Source organism: Vicugna pacos, chromosome 22 (genome assembly GCF_048564905.1).
Source record: "Vicugna pacos chromosome 22, VicPac4, whole genome shotgun sequence".
In the NCBI taxonomy this organism is placed as follows: Eukaryota; Metazoa; Chordata; class Mammalia; order Artiodactyla; family Camelidae; genus Vicugna; species Vicugna pacos.
The window spans coordinates 5,699,306-5,718,652 of NC_133008.1; the positions used below are offsets into that span (position 1 = coordinate 5,699,306).

Consider the following 19,347-nt stretch of genomic DNA (forward strand, 5'->3'; position numbering starts at 1 on the left):
TGCTTGTAACTTACCTCAGAGTCCCAAAGTAAAAAACGTATATAATTATATTTATATACACATATAAGTGTGTATGTGTGTGTGTGTGTGTATATATATATATATGTGTGTGTGTGTATATGTATATATATATATATATATATGTAACTGTATTATGCTATCTGTACTTATCTAACTAGAAAGAGAAGATGTTAGCATTTGAAGAATCTAGGTGATGGGAATTCTTTTTATTATTCTTGCAACTTTTCTGCAGAAATTATGTCAAAAGAAAATGTGGCTGCCGTTCCTCAGTTTCCTTTCTAAGTAAACTGTTTTCAGACGGAGAGTTGGGAACATTAATAGCTTTTGAAATAAATTTAGTGAATCCAAATCAGAATTTTTAAAAAGGAAAGAAAAAGAAAAATAGTAGAATAGAGCATTGTAGATTAATAACGGTGAGTACTATTTTGTGAAATTTTGTTCCACATCTCAAGAGAGGCAAAAGTGAATACACTGGGTTGTGCGGTCAAAGAAATTGGAAAGTCGCTGGTGGCACTGAGGAGGACTGGAGCCTGAGCCAAAGACTGGGTCAGGGTTCCTCCGTCTGCCCGCCCCCGGCCAACCCCTCCTCCTAGCCTGTGCCATCCTCACAGCACGGTGTCCGGCCCCCAGCAGCCCGCAGGTGTGCGCTCAAGCTAGCACGTGGTGCCAGACACTACTTAAGGGGCCACCTCCCCTTGCTTGCCGCTGTCTCCTCCTCCAACCCTGCCCTCCCGGAGCTGCCGGAGGCTCGCGAGTCTCGGAACGCATCCCACCGCTGGGGCTGCCGCCGTGGCATGGGCGCTGCGGGCCTGTTCGGGGTTTTCTTGGCTCTCATCCTGCCAGGGGTCCTCGGTGAGCTGGGAAGGGGAGCGCGGAGGTAGGGAAGCATCTGGGGCCAGGACGGCCTCTGTGCCGGGATGCAAAGCCGAATCAAAAGCGACAAAGTGGGGTGGGGGCCGTGCTGGACGCTTGCCTGCCTCCCGCTCGCTTTGGGGGATCTCTGGATCTCTTGCTCCTGAATGTCCTCACTCACTCCCCAGGCAGAGACCGTCAGAATTGCAGGCTGCAGCATAGAGAGGCTATATGATCTACCCTGTGTGGCTGGTGGTGTGTGCTCTCTGTGTTCTCTGCGCTCCCCGCCCCCTGGACTCAGCAGGTGCTCCGCGCTCTGGGTCTGAGGTCTGCGAGTGCTAACGCTAGGCACGTATTCAAAACCTAGTCTCGTGATGAGTGCAAAACTCGGCCGCATGCTCCGCTGGGCGCGGGAGTTTCTGCTCACAGTGAACTCGCTCCCGCCCAGTAAAAGCAGCACGGCTTCCCGCTGCCTTCCCAGAATAAGAATAACGTCTGACTCCCCAGGCATGGTGCTCATGTTTCTTGCTTGTTTGTTTGTTTTCTGTTTTGTTTTTTTTAAACTTTAATATGATGTAAGTAAAGAGATCCTAAAGGATGGACACCTGGAGTAATTTAGAAAAGCTGATACGTGAATAAAAATGACAGTACTTTGTGTTACTTACTTTCTGTAATGGCGAGGGGTCTAGGAGGTGTCATTCTACCTTTTTTATAACTTTTTCCCTTCCAGATTGCCTTAATTTTGAAGAAGTATTGTGATTTGCTAAACTTAGAGTCTCTTGGTGACCAGATAGGTCTAACTTTCTAATAATTTCCAGAGACCAGTGGATTCCTAGTTTATTAACAAGTTTACTGCATGCAGACCTCAATACCTGTGTGACTTTTGGCAAGTCATTTAGCTCCCTGAGCCTCAGTTTCTTCACCTGTAAAATGAAGCTAGTGGGGATTAGCAGCCCTACCCTTCCTGAGCTGCCCTGAAAATCAGATGAGATTAGAGAAATGAAAGTTAGATGTTGGATGTTATTACTAAATATGAGTAATAAGATTATTGTCTGGACCTGTTTTTATGAAGCCAGCATTTAAGCTTATCCATCCCTAGCTTGTTAAGGGTTATTGCACACTTTGGTTCCATTACTACTTACATGGTCTGCTTCCTGACATTTAACTTTCTCCGGACCCTTAGTTGAACACTTCTCCAAGACATTATCTTCATCTTTTATTTTATTTATTTTTTAATTTTATTTTTTTGAGTTATAGTCAGTCTACAATGTTGTGTCAATTTCCAGTGTAGAGCACAATTTTTCAGTTATACGTGAACATACATATATTCATGATTGCATTCTTTTTCACCGTGACCTACCACAGGATTTTGTATATATTTCCCTGTGCTATACAGTATAATCTTGTTTATCTATTCTGTATATACCTGTCAGTGTCTACAAATTTCAAACTCCCAGTCTGTCCCTTCCCACCCCCCTCCCCCCGGCAACCACAAGTTTGTATTCTATGTCTGTGAGTCTGTTTTTTGTTTATGATAATTGGTCTATTATCTTCATCTTTACCTGGCTTTACCTGGCATTCTACCTGGCTAACTCCTCCTTATCCTTCAGTCACAGCTCAAATGTCTCCTCCTCATAGGCCTTCCTTAACTGTCATAATTGAAATTGTATGCCACCCTGTCCCCTCCCTTTTCCATTAGATTCCATCTTGACACATCACTCTGTTTATTTCTTCTACATACCACCTATTTATTTATTGGCATTTATTTATGATCTATCTCCTTCTATTGGAATATAAATTCCATGAGGGTGGGAGCCTATATCTAATGTTCACTGATGCATATTCTGTGCTTAAGAAAATACCTTCGTTAATCTGCATAACCGTCATTCAAAAATGATCAAGTGGCCTGGAAACCCTGTGTTATGGTATTTGATTATAATAATTCTCATCCTCAATAATAGTTTATCTTCCTACCTGCTTTCTCAATTTCAGTTTTATTTTTATTATCCTATGTATTTGTTCTTCATTTCAAACAGATTTCTAAGCCATTCCAGGTAAATCCCCTTGGACCCAAATAAAGAGTAAAATGTATCCTTGTTTTCCAGAAACTCCTTTGCCTCCTTAGTTTTTAACATGTTTTGAGACATGTATATAGACATGTTTATATCAGTGCTTTGCCATTATCTTCTGTTTTAGATCCAGTCATGATCTACACTAATATTTCCTCCTGATTTTAAAAAAGATGTGAAGAGGGTGCAGTGAACCTTAAGAAAATTCATGTTACTAAATGATTCATAGACTTTCCCTTTTCTGATGTGGAAGAGAACATGATTGCTGAAAATTCTGTCATATGACTTGGGATTTTGTCAATTTCATTACTAAGAAGAGCTAGTGTCCCTCAAAAGAGGTAGAGTCCCTAAGTCTCCTTATTAGGAGTAAGAACTTCCCACTGTTTCTTATCCAGAAAGTGTGATTCTTATCTCTTTTCACCTCCGAATGTCATGTTATAAAGTACTCTTCTAGTTTTGCTACTTCAAGATCTTGGTTGCATCTTAGTCTATGTCATTGAAACTGATTAAATCTTGTGAACTAAAATCGATTTTCCAATTTGTGGAGAATTATTTGGGATTGTCCTTATTCACGTTTGATAATTACAGGTTAAATCACTTGATTAGGGTGAATTTGGTACAAATAACAGCAGGGTCCTGAACTTGACCTTCGTTGAAGACAAACTCAGACTTTCTCTCCAGAGTCTTGCTGTTTGCAAAAATATGCACTTGGGGACATTTGTAGGTGTTAATGGAGGAAACCAAAGAAGTTGGAGAAGGAAATAGGAGACCTGCAGTGAGATCTGTGTCCAACAGTGACGGCTATTCTTAGATCCAGTCTGTGGCTTCTCAGCAGAAGTGTTGGGCTGTAAAAAGGCTGGGTCTGGCTTGGGAGCCTCGTGTTTGCCTTTGTGTCAGTTAGTCCATGTTTGTTATCTGACTTTCACCTGTATCTGTTTCAGACTTCTTTAAGAAAGGAAATTTATAAATTTAATATTCAAATATACCACCATTCTGGAGTTGAATCTTTACCTCTCTTTCATACTTAGAAAAATGTCTTTTTCAGGTACATCCTCAAGTGTTACAGTATGGGCGTTATAGTTTCTTACCCATTTCCTAGAATAAAATTTGTTTCTTCTTCTCCTTCATCATCATCGTCATCATTGTCATCATCATCATCATCATCATTTTAAATCTCAAGGAAGTGTCTTGAAATGGCTAGCTCATCTTACCTGGTACCCATCAGGAAGTATTTCCTAAGCTCTTTTGGGGGCATATTACTCTCCTAGGTTAATGGAATAAAATAAATGAAGGATAACAAATAACTTCATTTTCTTCTTTCTACGACCTTAAAATTTAATGAATAATACAGTAATGTTAATTCATTGAAGTAATTTTAGAAGGTCATACATGCGATGAGATTATAAGGCCTTTCATGTATTTGTTCCCTGTGCTATCCCAGAAAAGTCTTTATTGATAAGGTTTAACTTTTTATTTATGAGGTTGTAAGAAGATGGAACAACCCCAGTGTCTCCATGGAATTTTGGTTTAAAAAATGATTTTCTCCAGCTTTTCCTCAAAAGTCTATCCTAAAAATCTATGAACTCCTGAGCTTATTTCTCTGTATGTGCATTCATACTGCAAGATATATATTCTTTGACCCAGAAAATATTGCCATTTTAGGTTTAATCTCTGAAGATCAAAGTTGTTAGTGTAACTGGTGACAAAACAGAAACAGATTGAGATCTTAGCCTTTCTTAGTCTTGATATTCCTGTGGTCTTTGTCTCTAGGTCAGTGTAAGTTCCCGCCAAGTTATCCTTTTGCTAAGCCTAAAGTTCAGAGTGATCAGTCTGAGTTTGCTGTTGGGACAATTTGGGAATATGAATGTCTTCCTGGGTATAAGAAGAAGTCATTCTCTATCACCTGCCTAAAGAGCTCCAAATGGTCAAATACTCAGCAATTCTGTGAACGTGAGTAATCTGTAATAGAGGAATCTTTGGATCTATAACATGTCTCTATGGGCTAACCTGTTATTTTCAAGATAAAATATGAGCAAATTTTATCTCAGTGATAACTCAATAAAGGGGCTCTTGGGTTCCCATGTTTTCTTTTACTCCTAAGAGTATTGGGTATTGGGGTTAAGTCATCAGAGCTGATCAACTCTGTTTATCCTATCATCTCCTTGACCTTGTTCTATGGTTTCTGTACTGTGTTAGTGTGAGCTAAGAAGTTAGTATACAAGGAATGCTAGTTTCACCTCATTATCACCCCATTCAATTCAAAGAAATATTTTTGAGTAACCACTAGATATGAAACATTAGGCTAGATGATGGGACTAGGGAGAGACATAAAAATTAATCAGCTAGTTTCTGTGTTTGAGGAACTCCTCTGCTAGTTATAAATACTGACTTTAAACATATACTGTGCTATGATGTATTTTTTTTTATTTGTAGAGATAAAAGTCTGTAAACATCATAGAGAAGTAAATAATAAATGCTATCTAGGAGAACAGGGAAATCTAGGCATTATTGACAGAGCAAACAGCATGTGCCAACACATAAAGGTGTAGAAGAATATGATGTCTTTGGAAAAAAGAAAAATTCACTGTCGTTGGAATATAGGGTGCATGGTGAGGGACAGTAGTTGATCAAGTGGATTGGAGCTTAATTGTGATGGGCTGTTCATTCTTTTCCAATAAACAATGGCAAGTCATTGTAAGTTTTTAAATATGGGGAGTGGCATGACCACATTTGTGCTTCTGGAAGATAATGTGTGCAGTGGTACAGAAGATGTACAGGACTGATGGCAACCAGAATTAGAATTTTATTTTATTTCTTAATGATCCAGTGAGAGATTACAGCAGTGGCAAAATAGTTGGTTTGGAGAGAGGGATCTGGAATCCAATCACGAAAACTTCATGACCAATTGAATGAAGAGCAGCAGATAGAGAATGAGTTACAGAAAGGAAATGATGACTGTGAGGTTTTTTCTTAAGCCAGAAGATTTGGTAGAATTTGCCATCACTTACAGAATATAAAAAGGGGAAATAGAGATTATAAATTATGATTGACTACAAATAATGCTTGATCCATGCTCAGAAATATAAACGATGTACTTTGAATGAAAAGTGTTATGGAGTTGACTTGATCCTTCGGAAGATAGAAGTTTTGTAAATGTCAGATTTTTTTTCTGAATAAACTTAGGTTACTAAGCAAGTCCAGTCAGGTTGGAGTTTAATATGAAACACAAAATGTCCCCTAAATCCCAGTTCCAAATTCTGTTTGTTTATGTTCCCTTGTAGGTAAATCATGTATGAATCCTAGAGAACTTCTCCATGGCTCTGTCCTCGCACCCAGGGGTTTCATGTTTGGGTCAACAATTACATATTCTTGTGATAAAGGGTGAGTTGGCAAGAGCTACCTCCAGAATACATGGATGTTAGCACAGTAATTTCAACCAGAAATCACCAGTCTTAAGTAATTGCCACCTACCCTTAAACATAGGCAAAAAGAGAATCACCTCTCTGATCTGCCCCAGAGACAACTCTTCAAAGATTACCCACTAGTGAAGATTCCTAGAAGAGAAAGGAGTTTGGGCCACTCTTCTTCCAATTTTAAATCTTCAGTATTACTGACCAGGAGGTCAATTTTCATTTCTATTTAGATTATTGAATCTTTTGTATGAGTCCTTAGTCTCCATTATTTGTTACATATGATACTCTATTCTTTGCCATTCTTTCAGTGGAAAAAGAACTAAGCTTTCCTAAAATGTCCAGCTGGGAGGTGATTACTCCTCTCTTTGTATTTAGATATCGACTCATTGATGACTCATCCGCTACATGTATTATCTCAGACAATGCTGTAGTCTGGGATAAGAGCATGCCTTTTTGTGAATGTGAGTAAAATTTTCCCTTTCTTGCACCCCTTGTCTCTCCTAGGAGGAAAGTGGACATCTACACAATCAAAATAAGTACCCAAGAGGGTTACACTTGGTTTGAGTAGTTCTGGATGCAGACCTGTGGTTTATCTTATTCAGTGCCCTCAATTCCACAGCACTTTCCTTTGCTTACTGTCCTTTGATGATAAGTTATTTCATAGTGAAAAAGTGCTTAAATATAATATATGCCACAAGATTACACACTGCCAACTTTACCCTATGCAAAACATACACCATCCTAGGTGTCTTTTGGAACAGTTTATCTGTATTCTGGGGGTAGGGACTGGTGACCAGATCATATTCCGGGGGTTTTATCAGGCCAGTTCTGTGTATTTGCCTACCTTGCTACTGCCCATTTAGAACCATCTTTGAGATGATCATCCAGAATTTCAATAATATGGGTTAATTGTAGGTTAAGTGGAGGTTTGGCTTGCAAGAGTTCAGACAAAATTCCCAGAAGGTATAACATTTAAATGACTTCTCTCTTTTCCTATCTACCCCCCAAAAAGCTATTCTTTGTGAGTCACCCCCAGCCATCTCCAATGGAGACTTTCACACCAGCAATAGAGAGAATTTTTACTACGGAATGGTGGTTACTTATAAGTGCCATGTTGGACAGAATGGGAAAAAGCTGTTTGACCTCGTGGGTGAGAAGTCAATATATTGCACCAGCAAAGATAATCACGTTGGCATTTGGAGCAGCCCTCCCCCTCAGTGTATTCCTCTAGTCAAATGCCCAATTCCAGAAGTTGAAAATGGAATCGTGGAATCTGGATTTAGGCCTTCATTTTTCTTAAGTGATTCTGTGATGTTTAAGTGTAAGCCTGGCTTTACCATGAAAGGCAGCAACATAGCAAGGTGTCAACCAAACAGCACATGGAATCCTCCACTGCCAAAGTGCTTCAAGGGTGAGTTTGGCTGAAATTTTGGGGATCTAGAAATAAAATGAGACTTTTAGAGGAATAGATATATGGTACTTATGAGAAGAGGAGGATAAAGATAGTGTATGTGGTTGGATATCCTGGTTAAAGAATTTAAAAGTAAACCTTAAAAGTAGTATATAAATGTTAAAAAGGTGGGAAATTTACTACATTCTGGGACAGTGCGAGGTCTGCATTAATGTGGAGGAAATTAGAAGACACTTTTAAAAAAGCAGATAGTACCAGAGCCAATGATCAGAGATTTTTATATGATTAAAATCATGTATGATTAGATTTTATTTAAATGAGGAGAAAATAAACTTTCAATCCTATTGTCTAAGTCAATGGGGCAAACTGACTGATCAGAATTTGATTCAAATTACTGGAGGTATTATACATTCTCCTATTGAAAAATATAGCCTTTATGGAATTAGGCTAGACTTAAGATTGAGTCTCTTTTCCCATTCTCCCTTCCTTCCCTACTTTTATTGAGAAACACCCGACTTAGTAAAAACCTGGCAACATTGGGAGTGTCCCATGAGGCTCAGAAATTTCATCAGTGATTTGGGGAGCAGGAAGAAAGAGGAGATTTTGGTGGTAAAAATGCATTATAGTAGTTTGGTTCCCTTGACTATTTTAATGAGATGATATACACTTAAATGAAATGGGAAAGTGATGAGTGGGAGTAATGCTTCCTGGTATAGATCAAGATATAGAAGGCAGACAGTTGCATGGATCATCATGTCTAAAAATGTAACACATGTTCACCCCACTCCACCTCACCCAAAAGAGTCTCTTCCTTACACTTAGGAGAATTGACATGACCTTCATCTTACTCCTGCCAATCCCAGCTTGGCTTAGGTTGTAGAGAAGAACGCTCTTATTTCAGAAATAAAAGGCCTCTGGTCCTGTTCTTTCCTCAGGGTGTCTACCACCTCCACATATCCACCATGGCAATTATAAAAACATGGATAAGGAATTATTTCTAATCGGACAGGAAGTGTCCTACAGCTGTGAGCCTGGCTACACTCTCATTGGAACTAACACTATGCAGTGTACATCCTTGGGAACCTGGAGCCATACAGCTCCCAAATGTGAAGGTGCCTAAAGGTTTAGTCCATCTTAAGGAAATGCAACTGTTTCCTGACTCTGTTTCAGCCTTGTCTGTTTTCTCCTAGTGAAATCATGTGATGCCATTCCAAAGCAGCTTCTCAACGGTCGTGTGGTAGCTCCTCCTAATCTCCAGCTTGGGGCAAAGGTTTCATTTGTTTGTAATAAGGGTTGAGTGCAAGCTGATGGGGTTTGAATTAGAGTCTATGATCCATAGCTAAGTATTGCAAACTGTGATCTCTAACGGTAGTTAATTTTTTTCTTTCTCTGATTTTTTTCTCCTTTTCTTTATACTTTATGATTAAGACTTCTGTTATCAAGCAAATAACACTGGTTTTCTCCATGTGTATGTATTGCACATGGCCAGGCAAAGCTGGGAATTGTCTTTTCATCACTTAAAAAAGCAAGATTTGGGCTCAGAAGTTAAGGCTTCTATTAGGAGAATGAATGGACAATGGGTGTTTAGTGAGAGGGGATCTTCATGGTGAGCTTAGGAAACGAGGTCTTTGATATTTTCTTCACTAGGAACTGAGGTTATTTCCTTCTACACGGTCAAGAGAATCTTGATATTTGGATGCCAAGGAAGAAAGAAAAAATTAAAGAAAAGAATATGATCATTAGGATCTTTTTCCTCTGGTTTTTAGCTGGTCTGAAGTCTTCACGTGGCTGAGCTGATTCACAATCTTGGACTTTTTCCTTAAGCCAGAAATGCTTACAAAAATAGAGCCCACCAATACCTTATATTTGAAAGAAGTGATTAATTCCATACAACCAAGAACTGGTTTGTTCTACAGCTGATTTTCTGCCCCTTATTGTTTAAGGTACCGGTTAAATGGCCAGTCTTCTAGTCAGTGTGTCTCAGAAGGAATGAGAGTACTCTGGAATAATAAGTTTCCTGTCTGTGAACGTGAGTAGAAAGCAAAAATAATCAAGTGCGGACTGTGCCTCTTGATTTCTGGTGTGCTCTCATGCATTTATCAATTATAAAACCTTATCTGTATGTGTGCTTTGAACATATATATGCCGCTCTTCTGTACATTGTAGAATGCAGACTAAAACTAAATTTATTCAACTGATTACATTTTGCATTGAGTAGTCTATGTGCATAGAGATAGAGGCTCTCAAAAGTTACCCCTACTGAAAATGAGTAGCACTGATGTGCTACAGTGGTTTGGCTGTGTCTTCTTATGCCAGTTCCTCTTATGCCAGTATGAACAACTCTTGGAGCTAAATGGAAATCAACCAGAAGTTTTGGAGGTTGGCAATTTTCCCTTTATTCTGAGACCCACTCAGGAAAGGTGTATCTATACCAATATAAACAATTAATATTCTTCATACCCTTTAGGATAAGTAAATAAAGGATACGAGGCCATTATTCAAAACATCTGATAACTTCCTGTGGCTTTTCAAAGAGGTCCAGCATCCAAAGATAACAAATGACTTGCAGTGAGGCTGCAGTATCTTCAGTAGCAGGACAGAATGTGGTTTCACTACTTACAGTCCCAGTTGTGTGTTTGAAACAGGCGTTGCATAGTTAGCATGTTCCAGATATTGTACTTGCCCCTTTCAGGTACTTTTGTCTTAACTGGATTCTCACTACAGCCTTGAATTATACTGGACTGGAAAACTGAGGCTTAGGATAGGGGAAGGCTTGCCTGTGGCCATACAGCTATTGAATGACTGTGGGCGTTTGAAACCAGGGCTACTGAGCCCAAATTTCGTTAGTCCCTGGTGTCTCTCCACGTGTGGTTAGTGTGTCATTAACATGTTCTTTTCATGTGCTGTTTGCCTTTTGTTTTTCATTAGACACAGAACTATTCAATAAGTTCTGTCTCATTGTTACTGTTTGGTCAGGTTGACTCATAGTCTTACACTGCTCCTCTTACTGAGGAGCAAGGGAAAGGTAAGAATTTGGGAGGCTGGGGTTATGTAGGGACTATGAATAAGAAATGAACTGTACACATTTCTAAGTCTGTTTCTGAAAAAAGGGCATGACTTCAGTTTGGACCCTTCATCTAAATTTGAATCTTCTTCTTGTCATGATCAGTGTGACCACATATTTTCTTTTCTCCTTTGCAGGGATTTCTTGTGACCCTCCTCCTCTTGTCAAGAATGGACGGAATAGTTATCATTCTGGCCCCACACCTCTTAACACTGTGGTGAGGTACAGCTGTCAGGGTGCCTTCCGCCTCATTGGAGAAAGTATTCTCTTTTGTATAAGTAAAGACCAAGTAAATGGAATCTGGGATAAAGCTGCTCCCATTTGTGAATATTACAATAAAAATTCTATTTGCCCTGAACCCACAGTACCAGGGGGTTACAGAAGTAAAAAGTCTAGACCACCATACAGACATGGTGATTCTGTGACATTTGCCTGTAATACCAACTTCACCATGAAAGGAAACAAAACTGTTTGGTGCCAAGCAAATAAAAAGTGGGGGCCGACACCACTGCCAACCTGTGAGAGTGGTGAGTAGAAAAAAAATAAAACTGAGTCAGGAGGTTGGGTCCTTGTATTTCTGTGCAGATCAAGTTTGGTATCATTCTGAAGTAAAAACGTTGTGAATGTGTGAATGTAGGGTGGAGGGAAGGAGCAAGGGAAAGGGTGAAAATTATGGCTTCCTGTTTTTTCTTAGTTTGGGGGGGTATAAATGTTCATTCAACAAACATCAACGGAGCAAAGAATCTTAAGTACAACGGAAAAATCTGACTGATCACAACTAATAACTGAATGGAATGAGTGTCACAAGGATGGGGGCCAGAGTTCACTGGAACTATGAGAATTGGGTGGTTTTAAACTATATATCTGGGTTATTGTTAAAATGAGAAGAAATATGGGCTCAATAGCAAAAAACACACCCAGTGGATTTAGAATTCGTCCAAAAATAGCTGTTAATATCACCTGGCTGCTATGATGCCCTGTTGTCTTCGGCCTCATTGAGTGATCCGCTAATCCTCCCAACTTGTCTCCTAAGTCATAACATTTCAAATCAAGTAAGTTTGAAAATAGGAACTTCTGTAAGCTCTTCATTTCCTTCTTCTTTGGTCTGGTATATGTTGCTCCTGAAATCTAAATCTGAATTTCAGTTATGTAATGACAGGAACCATGCAATATTTGACAAAAATTATACCATCAAAATTAGGTACTTATTTTCCTAATAAAGAATGTTATTGATAAATTCTAAATTGATTAAAGAACTGAACAAATTATTATTAGAGAAATAGGAGTCTATCTATCCATAGATATGTAAACTTGGAGGTAGGGAAGATCTGAAGATAGTCACAAAATGGAGTGACCACGGAAAACTATTAAGCCTTATCAAGTGTTAGACGGACCTGTATGTGTTAATATGGAAAGATATAGATTATTAAGCAAAGAAAGTAAGGCATAGGAAAATATGTATTGAGTATACATACACACCCAAAATATGTGTGTATATAAATCACATAGAGGATCCAAAGAAACTATATTACAAATATCTGACAGGATGACCCCTTATAATAACATGCCACTTTTGGAGCAGAGAACAGGCTTAAGGGTAAGATGAAGGTATGAGTGAAAATGGACTTTTTTTTTGGTAACTGAAATTTTTCTATTGAAATGTGGCAAAGATAATTCATAAGGTGTAACTAAAAATAAATAATGTACTATTTATGGTGTAAAATGGATACAGTTAAACCACGCCTGTTTGATCTTTCAAAGACTGAGTTGAAAATGAATGATATCTGCTTACCATAGATCATGTATCATTTACTTGGATTTATGTACTAAGTCAAAATATAGTTTGGGTAGAAGCTATCATCTGATTTTCCTGCTGTGTGTGTGTAAAGATTTTCCCCTGGAGCGTCCATCACTTCCCATAATCGCTCACGGACATCACACAGGGGAGCGTGTTAGCTCCTTTGCCCCAGGATTTTCTGTGACCTACAGCTGTGAACCTGGTTACTTGCTTCTTGGCGAAAAGACCATTCGCTGTTTGTCTTCAGGAGTCTGGAGTGCTGTCACTCCCACGTGTAAAGATACCCTAAATTTACAATCAATTTTAAGGATTTGGGTTATAATGTTACTTGCCACATTTTGCTCATCTTTGGCTTGTTTTCTTAGAGGCACTGTGTGAACCTCCAGGACAGCTTCTCAATGGGCAGGTAAAGAGGCCCACAAGTTTTCGGGTTGGTGTAACTGTGGACTTTTCGTGTAATGAAGGGTGAGTGTCAAGAGAGCCAGTGAGATTTAATTCCTTTGAGTTACATGTGCCTGGTGTGAACCATGAAACCTGCAGAAGGCTCTTCTGTGAGGGTCTGTGGACAGCTTGAGGTTATGAGAGAGAATGCTGATAAAAGTGGTACACAAAAATTAAGTGATTTTGCCTTAAATAGAAGCTTTTGTTCTGCCTGATAGTTCTGAATGACTTCCCTCTGTCTCCAGGTATCAATTACACGGCCAACCTTCTAGCCAGTGTGTAATTGTTGGACAGAAAACTTTTTGGACCAAGATGCCAGTTTGTGAAGGTATGTTAGGCTCTAGTGGGGAGGGTATAGCTCAGTGGTAGAGCATGTGCCTAGCAAGCACAAAGTCCTGGGTTCAGTCCCCAGTACCCCCATCAATCAATCAATCAGTCTAAATACCTCCTACCTCCCCAAAAGAATAAAACTCTAAATCATACTTTTTTTGAATAATATACAGCTGCTTTGACCGGTTCATTAGATTCAAATCTAGGATGAAAATGACATTAAGCAACACCTGAGGTATTCTTTGTTTTTAATACAGCTGCAATCTTGTCATTTCTCTCCATAATTTCTCTAGAAATTCTTTGTCCACCACCTCCTCCTATTCTCAATGGAAGGCATTCAGGCAGCTCTTCAGTGAACGTTCCGTATGGAAGCACAGTCACTTACTTTTGTGACCCGAGCCCAGAGAAAGGAGTGAATTTCATCCTTGTTGGGGACAGCACTATCCGCTGTACCAATGGTAGTCAGAAGACTGGGACCTGGAGCAGCCCTGCCCCACGCTGTGAACTTTCTATTCCTGAGGCTCACTGCCCACCTCCCCAGATCCTAAGAGGCAAAATATTATCTGGGCAGAAAGATCAATATTCCTATAACGACACTGTGGTATTCGCTTGCGTATCCGGCTTCAAAATGAAGGGCAGCAAGGAAATCCGATGTGATGCCCAAGGCACATGGGAACCATCGGTACCAGTCTGTGAAAAGGGTAGGTATCCCCATACTTGGAACAGGTGCTGCTTATTCATCCATTTGAAGCATAAGAGAAGGGGTTACGGACTTCAGCAGGGCCTTTTCCAGTTTCCAGTCTCCTCAATTACACTGAATATAGTGAATATAAATTATATAGAAGTTTTTTTTTAAACACTCTCTTCCATTCATTTTGTGGGAGTATCATTGGGGAAAAAATATTAGGGGTCACTAAGTTGCCCATTTCTTTAAGGAAAAAACTGGCAAAGATGCTTGTTTGTCTTAACAGTGATTTCTTAAAAGAGATGTCAGCAAAGACTTTCCCCTACAGGGAAATCTCACATTAAAATCATGGAAGATGATTCCTTAAAAAAGGAAGAGACAGGAGAGGAGTTGGTGTACATAGAGAGAATCAAACAAAATCTGCAGCAGCCTAAATGCAGAAAAATAAAAAAAAGATTGAAAACCACAGATTTAAAATTACCTTAAACGAGGCTGCAAGATAACTTTTGTACCATACAACTGCCACCAAAGTGGAATTGTAGCATTAATGTTAATTTCTTTGGCTCAGTTTCTCTCTGTTGTAGTTTACATCAGAAAAATTCTCTGCCTTTTCTTTAGATTGTCAGGCTCCTCCCAGGATCCTCCATGGGCAAACGAAAGACAGACACATGATCCACTTTGGCCCTGGAACATCCATCAGATACAGCTGCGACCCTGGCTATGTGCTGGCGGGAGAAGAATCCATACGTTGTACCTCTGAGGGAGTGTGGAGGCCTGCTGCCCCCACATGCAGAGGTAGCAGGCTTTGGATGCAGATGATTTTTTATTTTGAGATTCCTTGAGTTGATTTCTTATCCTAGTCTCTTAGTGGCAGAGTGCGAACCCATAGGAAAGCAAGTCTTTAAAAAACCCGAGGCCCAATTAGAGCAGATGTTAACTCTTCTTGTGATGAAGGGTAAGTGAGGGCTGTTTCAGCTTGAACTAGGTCTGACTCATCAGTGCATACTGCAAGCTCTGTGTAAAAGTTCATCTCCGAGACCACCTCCCGCTCCATCACGTGTTCGTGGAAGCATTGATCACTCTGTTTTTCCATTAATGGAACCTGTGCTATGCCATGGACAGGTCGTGCTGATGCTGTGCACATTTTTGTTCCTATTGCTTCTTGTCCTGAGAGTAATGAGTCTGCTTGTGAGCCAACAGCTCTCGCTTAGGTTAGTGGTTACCAGATGGCAAACTATCATGGCTCTTTGTCTCTAGGTACCGGTTAAGTGAGAGTGTTTATCAGCTGTGTCAAGGCACAATTCCTTGGTTTATGGAGATTCGTCTTTGTAAAGGTGAGTAAAAAAGTAACAGAGGATTTAAAATAATGTGAGCTGTTTGCATTTCCTGTGAGATTCCATGTTATGGGAAAAAGAATATTAGATTTTGTTCTATTCACTTTGTCAATAGTTACAGCTGCACAAGATTTGCTTTCTGTTGTCACTTCTTTCTACTTCAAAACATAGCAATTTAGTTACTGATTCTCTTTTTATGATACAGGAGAATACTAATAATGAGGTCAGTGAATATATGAGCTGCCATCCTTAATGTTGGGCATGCTGTAGTTTAGGGGAGAGAAAGGGGACTGGTTGGGATCCAAACTCAGATTCTATTTCTGCTCCTTCACATGACTTGGGGTAATTTGTGTAACTTTTCTGATCTCTAGCCTCTTATCTACAACCTTAGCATAAGGCTGCAGATCTCAAAGTTATTATAATTAGATGGTACTATTCCTACCCTGTAGCTGAGAAAATTACCTGTCAAAAAGTAGATGTTCAATCAAGTTAGTATTCTTGGCTAACCTATCATATCACCTCAGCACAAAGATGATACTCAAAAAAGCTTAATTCTATTTCCCTGTGCTTTTTATTGACCTAATAGTTATTAAAAAGAAATAATTCTGTTTTTAAATTAATAGTTTACCACCAGACTTTACTGCCTCACAATCTGTTATCAATGTACATGTTCACTATTAACAAAGACTTACAAGTATCTTTCCTATGAAGTCTTTTAAGTTGGATTTTACATATGCAGTGAGCTTTGATGTAACACATATCATCATGACTCACTCATGTCCTCTAGGAAACCTGATAACTCATAACCAGCTTCATTTCTCTTCTTTGGGGTTTAATACTGGAACAGAATTGTATAGTAACTTCTTATCTCTCCAGAAATCACCTGCCCACCACCCCCTGTTATCTACAATGGAGCACACACAGGGAGTTCCTCAGAAGATGTTCTATATGGAACCACAGTCATGTACACATGTAACCCTGGGCCAGAGAGAGAAGTGGATTTCATCCTCATTGGGGAGAGCACCATCCGTTGTACAAGCAACGATCAAGAGACAGGCATCTGGAGTGGCCCTGCTCCTCTCTGTAAACTCTCCCTCCCTGCTGTTCAGTGCTCACATGTCCACATTGCAAATGGATACAAGAGGTTTGGCAAGGAAGCCCCGTATTTCTACAATGACACTGTGACATTCAAGTGTGATAATGGATTTACTTTGAATGGCAGAAGTCAGGTTCGTTGCAAAGCCAATAACACCTGGGATCCTGAATTACCAGTTTGTGAAAAAGGTAAAAACCCTATGGGGAGCAAAATCAAGTATCAACTTGTTTGTTCTTGTTTATTATCACTCACTGAAAGCTAGAGTCATGGAAAAAGGCAAGGGGGCATAGATTACTGTCCCATTTCTTCCATTGTTTAATGGAATATTCTGTGTGTTGTTGTATATGTTCTTTGTGCAAACGCCCCTTTGGATCTGGGGTATATTCAGGGTAAATAATTGAGAGGATCTTTTTGAAGGTGCCAGGTTCCTTCCAAGGCACAGAAAGCATTCAATAATGAATAAGAACTTGATGATCATTGGCTTAAAAGTTTCACACTGTCTATTGGCAAACATTGTATACTTGAAGTTCTTGAATATAAATTCTGTTTTTGTTGGTATTTCTGTGGGAAGCTTTATCTTCAAGCTGTCAGCCACCTCCTGGGCTCTACCATGGTCAGCATACAGGTGGAAACAGGGTCTTCTTTACCCCTGGGATGACTGTAGACTACACCTGTGACTCTGGCTACTTGCTTGTGGGAAACAGATCCATTCACTGTATGCCTTCAGGAAATTGGAGTCCTTCTGCCCCTCGGTGTGAAGGTACTTTCAGTTCGAGAGTTGTCTTTGTCTTTGATATCAGGCATGTATAAGTAACTCCAACTTCGCTCCTCTAGAAGCACCATGCCAGCCTTTGAAAGAAGATCTTCGAGAGCTTCCAGCTGATGCATCTGTGGTACCAGTTAATACATCCTGCCAAGATGGGTGAGTACAAGATGATCCATCCTGAGAAAGGGTCTTCATCTTGCTTTGTGCATTAATTCTACCCTCAGCTTGTCTTGATGACTCCCTTTAGTGGTTCCTCATCTTCACGCTAACTGAGAATGTGAGGTTTCAAAATCTAACCAGCAACTCTGACGTCTCAGTCCTTTTTTGACATGGACATGGCTTTGCTGTGAGCGATTTTAAGTTTAAAGTAGTTTTCTTACTTGGAGGGCTGAAGGCTTTAATTTCTCTCTGCCGAAGTTCTTATTTAGAAGTGGCTCTGTATTTGTGGTTTGAGAAGGCTCGGTTTCAGAGATTTGATATTGGGAAGAGAAAATATATTCTCTCTCTCTAGGTACCAGTTGACTGGATATGCTTATTGGAAATGTCAAGATGATAAGAATGGGGTTTGGTTCAAAAAGAGTCCACTTTGTAAAGGTAAGTTAGAAAAAATCGGTGGGGTAGTAGGGGTTAGAGATGACAGGCCACTGTAGAACTAATCTATATGTCAACAGTCTATGCACTCTAGCTCAGTGTGCATAAACTAAGAAACATCTTTTAGTGTTTAGATGGCACCAGCATTTGTTTTGGGAAACAAAATTATTAAGTAGGAAATTAGTACAGTTGGCTCTCTGTATTTGTGGGTTTCACATCCATGGATTCAACCAACTGCAGGTCAGAAATATATTTTTTTCAAATCCCAAAAGTTCCAAAAAGCAAAACTTGGATTTGCTGTGTGCTGGCTACTATTTACCTAGCATTTCTATTGTAGAAGGTATTATAAGTCATCTAGAGATGATTTTAAGTATGTGGGAGGATATGCATAGATTATATGCAAATACTATGCCATTTATATAAGGGACTTGAGGATCCTTGGAATTTGTTATCGATGGCTGGGAGGGGTCCTGAAACTCATCCCCTGCGAATACTGAGAAATGACCGTATTTGCCATATACCTGATAATTGCTCAAAATTTTTAAAATAACAAATGTAGACTATTTCTCTATTTCATGGGAACATAGCTGTATTTATCCCTTTCTTAATACTTTAATGAATTTTCTGAATTTTTAGTGAATGAGTGTGTATTACTCATATGGTCAGAAAATGTAATAAAGCTGTTTTACAGAAAACATAATCCAGGGTCTAAAATTTAAATAATTTTATTAGCTATGTGCAGTACATGCAGTTGCATAGTTTTATTTGTTTCTGAATGAAGACTGTCCACCTTGGTGTACCAGCTGAAGTAGAATTTCCTAAATCTCTTCTGCAGTTATCGACTGTCAACCTCCACCAGTGATTAACAATGGGAGACACAAAGGTGTGATGGTAGAACACTTTCTATATGGAAACGAAGTCTCTTTTGAATGTGACCAAGGATTCTATCTTCTGGGAGAGAAAAGTATACGGTGCATAAAGGATTCTAAAGGACGTGGATCTTGGAGTGGACCTCCCCCACGGTGCTTAAAATCTCCCCCTGTGACTCACTGCCCTAACCCAGAAGTCACACATGGATACAAACTAAATAAAACTCAGTCTTCATATCCCCACAATGACATAGTGTATGTTGCCTGCAATCCTGGCTTCATCATGAATGGCAGTAACTTGATTAAGTGTAATACCAACAACAAATGGGAGCCAGCTGTACCAACTTGTATCAAAAAGGGTAAGATATTTTAAGGAATAAAACATGGGATGTTGCACAAAGTAAAGAAAAATGGTTTTGAATCACACTTGCCATTCTGCCTAAAGAAAACTAAGTAAAAGCTAAGATGTAATCATTATTTTATGAAATACCTGCCTTACCATCTCACCTCATGATTTTTTCCCTTTCCTTTCTAAATGTGTTGAACAAAAGTACATGAAAAGATAATGGTTAACTTCTAAATTGATGGAGTCTCCCCGGTTTGTTAT

At 39.4% G+C, this 19,347-nt stretch overlaps 1 protein-coding gene and 1 pseudogene across 1 annotated transcript in view; both read left to right on the forward strand.

The window, feature by feature from the left end:
* The first annotated feature begins 7,401 nt into the window (after positions 1–7,401).
* Positions 7,402–19,347, forward strand: part of LOC102536491 (complement receptor type 1) — a 79,243-nt gene continuing 67,297 nt past the window's right edge. Inside the window, 5 exon segments of the mRNA XM_072948195.1 lie at positions 7,402–7,766; positions 8,702–8,878; positions 8,957–9,065; positions 9,710–9,795; positions 13,693–13,899. Of these exon segments, the coding sequence (XP_072804296.1) occupies positions 7,445–7,766; positions 8,702–8,878; positions 8,957–9,065; positions 9,710–9,795; positions 13,693–13,899 (901 nt within the window). The 5' untranslated portion in view covers positions 7,402–7,444.
* On the forward strand, positions 10,846–11,389 carry LOC140688394 (complement receptor type 2 pseudogene; annotated as a pseudogene).